Below are 6,295 nucleotides of genomic sequence, written 5' to 3'. Positions count from 1 at the left end.
TGCAACACTACTTGTAAATGACTTTGAACAATTAATAAAAAGTTGTTGTTATATGCCCTCAAGTTGCCTGCGACTCATAGCAACCCATAGCGACCCCAACAGCTCTGAATCCTGGCTTGGGTTGAGCCAGTCTCACTGACTCCAACACATCTACCCCCATTGTATTTAAGGATTAAGTTAATTATATGAAAATATTGGTAACATTTTGTAACTCCACCTTCAGTGTTGCTGTAGCACAAATGCTATTATGTATAAGGCATTGGTTACAGTTGCTAGTTTAATTTTTTTTTTTTCTGACTCTTAAAAAGACTCTATGTCTCTGAGTTGTGGTGCTGGGAAAGAGTACTGAGCATAACATGGACTGCTAAGACACCAAAGAGTCTGCTAGAGAGCAAGGGACGTCATGCTTGGGAGGGTGAACCGACAGCGCAAGAGAGAAGATGAGATAGATTGACTCAATGATTGGGGTAATGGGGGTAGGTGTCACAGACAATGAAATTGGCTCAAGGCAGAGCAGGGTTCGCAGGGTCGCCGATTCGTAGGCGACCCGACTACATATAACAACATACTGCTATGTAAGCATACTCTTCTAACGCATACGCAAATTAGTGGATTTGACACAGGGTTAGTACTCAGAATGAATGCCTGTATTCAGCATCTATATTCGCAGGGCACCAAGTGAAATAAATTTAAAGCGGCCCTCGAGGGGGGTTTAATGTCTTTCAGCGTATTAATAACTAGCCAGCAGTTTCTCTTTAGTTCAAAGCCGCCCTCCGCTCGCGCATTATTTGAAATGCGCAGGCGCTGTCTCTTTAATATATAGTAGAACTCCGAGTGCATCGATCATAGACGGACTGCATTACTTTAAACTCACACGGATTTCGTTCCATTCAGAATACAAACTCCCTTCCGAATGTTTTATCAACTCTGTCTTTGCTGTGTGCTTGCACCTGCTCCCCGTGAGTTCCATCTTTCCGCCGGGCCGGTCCTGGGATTTCTCCGGCGCCGGCAGGGTCTCGGGGCTCTGCTTGCCATGTCTGGAGCGCGGGGTTTGACTGGGCCGCCGTTGTTGTAGTGACCGGGAGGCGCCGGCACTCTGGGCAGTCGGTTCCGGGCGCCGCACGGTCCCCCTTCCAGCCCAATCCCCTACCCTCCCCGTCCCGCCCTCCCATCCGCAGGATCCCGGCGCCGGCCGCCGCCCCTATGGCCTGCGCCCCGGTAAGGATGGATCGAGGGCATTTTCCTCGACGGGCTGAGGGGCCAGATCAGGGCGGCTCTGGCACCTGGACGGAGGTGGAGGCAGGTGTCTTTTCAGCCTGGCCCGAGCCTCTCCTCCTCCACCATCCAGGACAGGGGCGTTAAAGACGATCGGAGCCTCCAGCCCTGGTCGACCTCCTGGGCGCTCCCTCCTGCGTCCTGGTCGACCTCCTGGGCGCTCCCTCCCGCGTCCCAGAGCTCCGGACCGAGCCGGGCGACGCCGTGGCCCGCAGAATTCTCTTAAGGGTTTTCGAGACGTGCCTGCGTCAGAATCGCCTGGAAGGTTTTTGAAAAGACCGGGCGCCGGGGCCCCGCCCCGCACCTGCAGGCTGGGTGCCCGCGGGCGGGGCCCGGGCATGTGCATTTGAAACGGGTGGACTAGGTGGTCCTGGGGGCGCGCTCAGCCTGGGAAGCGCGGCGGAGGCTTAGTCTGCAGGCTCTGCGAGTGAAGCGGTCGGCAGGCGTCTCCATGCCCGGGGCGGCCTGCGACCCCGGGGCCCCCGCGGGCACTCCCGGCCACATAACCCTCCACCTTTCGGGCCGTTCCTGCTGGGCCCTGGGGTGAGGGACCCCGGGCCCCCTAAATTGGAGGTCTCCATCTGCTTGCAAACCCTGACCTCTTTCCTTCCCAGGAGGACCCTGTTCTGGAACGTTATTTTAAAGGCCACAAAGCTGCTATCACCTCGGTGGACTTTAGCCCCAATGGCAAACAACTGGGTAAGTTTCTGCTTTTTGTTTTGTCATCCGACAAGTTACCCGCCGGTGGGTAACTTTTGCTCCTGTCGAAGCTGAGTGCCCCGCCAGCCTGGCACAGTGGGCGCAGCTGGTGGGGATCTGCGGCTGCCTTGCCCTTGCTGGGGTCACTTGGATCCTCCTGGCCCCTTCTCTCCGCCCCCGTTTTCCATCTGGGCCCCACGAAGAGTCCCAGCTCCGCTGTATTCTAGCCAACGAACTTCGCGAAGTTGCCACCAGGAGGAGTGAGTGGGAAGGGGAGGGGTTTGTTCTGGGCCTCGGGAGGGTGGGGTGTTGGCTGGAGAGTTTGTGAAAAGTTGTGAGAAGAGCAGGAGGAAGTGGGGAGGAAAAAAAAAAGTTGGGGCTGTTGCCGGAGGTTCAGGACCGAGAGATCTCAGGTGACCCCAGTGTAGCCTCAGTGCCTGGAGGGGAGCAAAGAGAGAGGCTGGCTTGAAAGGAGGGACCTGCTGGGAAGTGGACCCGTACCTGGGCCGGGAACTCAAGCTTCGGGTCCCCCAGCCCTTCCCCTGCGTGGTGGCTCTCGTGGCCGCGTTTGCGCCCCAGCCGTGAGGATCCAAATGGCCGTGAGGTGGACCTGGGCAGGCAAGAGCCTCCTGCTGCTGGCGCTTTTCGCAGTGGCTTATCTCCTAGTGGAACTCTCAGTCTCCACTTTCCATTCGTCCCAAGGAGCCGGCCTGGCCAGGGAGCGGTGGCAAAGACAGCTCGCTGACTCTGGGAAAAAGGCAGAGGAAGATTTGTCTCGCCCGCTTTATGAGAAGCCTCCCGCGGATTCCCATGCCTTGGGAGAATGGGGCCGGGCCAGCAAACTCCAGCTCAGTGATGGCGAGCAGAAGCAGGTGGAGGAGCTCATTGAGAGATACGCCATCAATATTTACCTCAGTGACAGGATATCCTTGCACCGCCATATAGAGGATAAACGAATGTATGAGTGCAAATCCAAGAAGTTCAACTATAGGAAACTCCCCACCACCTCTGTCATAATAGCTTTCTACAACGAAGCCTGGTCGACCTTGCTCCGCACCATTCACAGTGTATTAGAAACTTCCCCTGCTGTCCTTCTGAAGGAGATCATTTTGGTCGATGACTTGAGTGACAGAGTTTATTTGAAGACACAGCTGGAAAGTTACATCAGCAATCTCGACAGAGTCCGCTTGATTAGAACCAATAAGCGAGAGGGCCTGGTGAGGGCCCGCCTGATTGGGGCCACATTTGCCACTGGAGATGTCCTCACTTTCCTAGATTGCCACTGTGAATGTAATTCTGGGTGGCTGGAACCACTTTTGGAAAGAATCGGTGAGGATGAAACAGCAGTTGTTTGCCCTGTTATAGACACTATTGACTGGAATACTTTTGAATTCTACATGCAGACGGGAGAACCTATGATTGGTGGTTTTGATTGGCGTTTAACGTTCCAGTGGCATTCTGTCCCCAAACATGAAAGGGACCGGCGGTCTTCCAGAATTGACCCTATCAGATCGCCCACCATGGCTGGAGGACTCTTTGCCGTCAGCAAGAAGTATTTTGAGTACCTCGGAACCTATGACACTGGAATGGAAGTGTGGGGAGGTGAAAACTTAGAGCTGTCTTTCCGAGTGTGGCAGTGTGGTGGTAAGTTGGAGATCCACCCGTGCTCCCATGTGGGCCATGTGTTCCCAAAACGGGCACCATATGCCAGGCCCAACTTCCTACAGAACACTGCTCGGGCGGCAGAAGTGTGGATGGATGAGTACAAGCAGCATTTCTACAATAGAAACCCTCCAGCAAGGAAGGAAGTCTATGGTGATATTTCTGAAAGAAAATTGCTACGAGAAAGGCTGAAATGCAAGAGCTTTGACTGGTATTTGAAAAATATATTTTCAAATTTACACGTTCCAGAGGATAGGCCAGGGTGGCATGGAGCCATTCGAAGCACTGGGATTTCTTCTGAATGTTTAGATTATAATTCTCCAGACAACAACCCCACAGGTGCTAAACTTGCACTGTTTGGATGCCATGGCCAAGGAGGAAATCAATTCTTTGAATATACTTCTAACAGAGAAATACGGTTTAATTCTGTGACGGAGTTGTGTGCAACAGTTCCTGAGCAAAAGAATTACGTCGGAATGCAGACTTGTCCAAAAGATGGGCTCCCTACACCAGTAAGCATTATTTGGCATTTTAAAGAAGATGGAACCATATTTCATCCACACTCAGGAATGTGTCTCAGTGCTTATTGGACACCTGAGGGCCGGCCTGACGTACAAATGAGAACTTGTAATGCTCTTGATAAAAATCAGATCTGGAGATTTGAGTAGTAAGAGCATACAGACAGTATCTTTATGAAAATCAGCCTTGGTGAAAATGGTGTTTCCTCAGAAATCACCTACAAGATATCGGGAGCGCTCTGTTAAAGCTGTGGTTTGTTTTGAGGTGTTGCACCAAAACTGAGCCCACACCATGCTGCTGTTTAACATTTGAAAGTGCCTTACTTAGGAGTGGATTTATTTAAGACCTTTGTCAATGTGGCCCTTGGTATATGCTCAAAGAAATGACTGTGAATTGACATGCACAAAACATTTAAGTGCTAGCCTTGCTATTAAAGAATGTGAAAGTCTGCACATAATGTAGCATGGTTTATGGTGGTGGGTGGTCCACTGTTTACCCTATTTAAAAAATGAAAGGGTATAAATGTGTAGTTTGAATGAATGCTATTTTGATTATACAGAGAACTTAAATTTTATTAGCCAGATCTTTGGACTTTAAATCTTTTATTAGATTAAAATATCTAATTTTTTTTAATCAAGTAGAAATCAAAGAAAGTTGACTTGATGGGAAAAGGCCTGCTTTAGATCTGTGTGTCATTGGAAGAGGGCATGAGTTAGATTGTGAGTTTGCACATCTTTTTTGCCATATAGACATCTCAAACATACCTAAATGTAAGAGAAATGAGGGGATACTTTTACATTTAGCACTCGGTAAACTTGAGCTGTTGGACTGAATTGATCTATATTGATACCTCAGACTGCTGATTTTATTAGCTGTCTTCTCTGTGAATTTGTGTGTTTGGGACGTTTTCAGATCGTACTTTCTTGAGTTATAGATGTATTGGAAAGGAACTTCCTTAGAGTAATGTACCTCTTTTTGTTAATGTTTAATCATGTAAACACAGTTAAATACAACTGTATGTGCTGAAATGTGTGAAACTGAAAGTGGGCCAGGGTCTACAAGGGCTGCAGCACTCTCTATGAGTTCTTGTTGATTAGGAACTTTTAAGTATTTATTTTAATAATATGCCAAGGAAAATAGAATGCCTTGGCAACTGGGAAAGCTGCTTTCCAGTTCATTTTCAGCACTTAGTGCTAAGGCTGCCATTTAGACAGTAGCTTTCAGTAAATGGTTAACTGACTGAATGAAAGAATGGCCCAGCTGAAGATTATAGTTGAGTTGATTAATGTATTTGGGTCTCATTTTCCTCATCTGTAAAATGAGGGTGCTGGATTAGATCTCAATGCTCCCTTCCCTTTCAGCTTTGAAATATGATTGGATGTCATTCCTGTCTCCAATTAGATCATGGTGCAATCTCTGTCACACTTTTTGATCTCTTCATTTTCAACATTGGTATTGGTATGAGCCATAAGGTATAGTCCAGTTAGGAAGTTGGAGAGGACATAAGTTTAAAAACTTAAGTCATCAGAGCTCTACAAAAGTTGTTGAATATGGGTATAATGTTATCAGTGTTTATTATAATTTCACTTTGATAAATGTTGAGTCAGTTTTACTTTTAAAACTTTTCAAATACATATATATTAGTCTTCACCAATTTTATTCTAGTTTTATAGCTGAAAAATCATAGGATTAATTTAGGCTTAACTCTTAATTTTTATCAAATTTGTTTGATCAAAATTTATGGAACATTATGCATGCACCATAAAATGTTAATCCAAAGTTCTTTTTAGTGTATGTTTAAGGATGTGAAGAGTAGGGACTTTGTAAAAAGCAAATTTAAGAAAAAATTTGAGCATAACTATCTTAAAAAAGAAAATGAATTTTAAGCTTGCATATTTTGTTTCTCCTTTGCCTCTTGAAATGAAGATTAATAGTTTCATAAGTTATCCATCACCCTGACTGGTTTTCAAAGAATGGTCCAGTTCCATATGCAGTGTGTATAACTTTAAGTGTAATTTAAGAATGATTTCTAATATACTTCTGAATTTTTCCAAATATTTAATTGGCAGCAAGCTGTCTCCAAGCCCATCCATCCTCTTCTTTGGGTTTGGTTTTGTTATATATTAAAAAGAAATACTCA

The 6,295-nt window shown here is 47.0% G+C and overlaps 2 protein-coding genes across 2 annotated transcripts in view; both read left to right on the top strand.

Annotated features, from left to right (window-relative positions):
- Positions 1–1,889: 1,889 nt before the first annotated feature.
- Positions 1,890–6,295, top strand: part of POC1B (POC1 centriolar protein B) — a 175,151-nt gene continuing 170,745 nt past the window's right edge. Inside the window, exon 1 of the mRNA XM_006889502.1 lies at positions 1,890–1,974. The gene's annotated coding sequence lies outside the window, so the exon portion shown is untranslated. The remainder of the gene's footprint in view (positions 1,975–6,295) is intronic.
- Positions 2,568–4,304, top strand: GALNT4 (UDP-N-acetyl-alpha-D-galactosamine:polypeptide N-acetylgalactosaminyltransferase 4 (GalNAc-T4)). Its single transcript, XM_006889501.1, has one exon. The coding sequence runs from the start codon at positions 2,568–2,570 to the stop codon at positions 4,302–4,304; it is 1,737 nt and encodes a 578-aa protein (XP_006889563.1).

Source organism: Elephantulus edwardii, unplaced genomic scaffold, assembly GCF_000299155.1.
Source record: "Elephantulus edwardii isolate Elephantulus edwardi_28Jun2011 unplaced genomic scaffold, EleEdw1.0 scaffold00078, whole genome shotgun sequence".
In the NCBI taxonomy this organism is placed as follows: Eukaryota; Metazoa; Chordata; class Mammalia; order Macroscelidea; family Macroscelididae; genus Elephantulus; species Elephantulus edwardii.
Note: the sequence above shows the minus strand (reverse complement) of the source record. Positions and strands in the feature narration are given on the sequence as shown.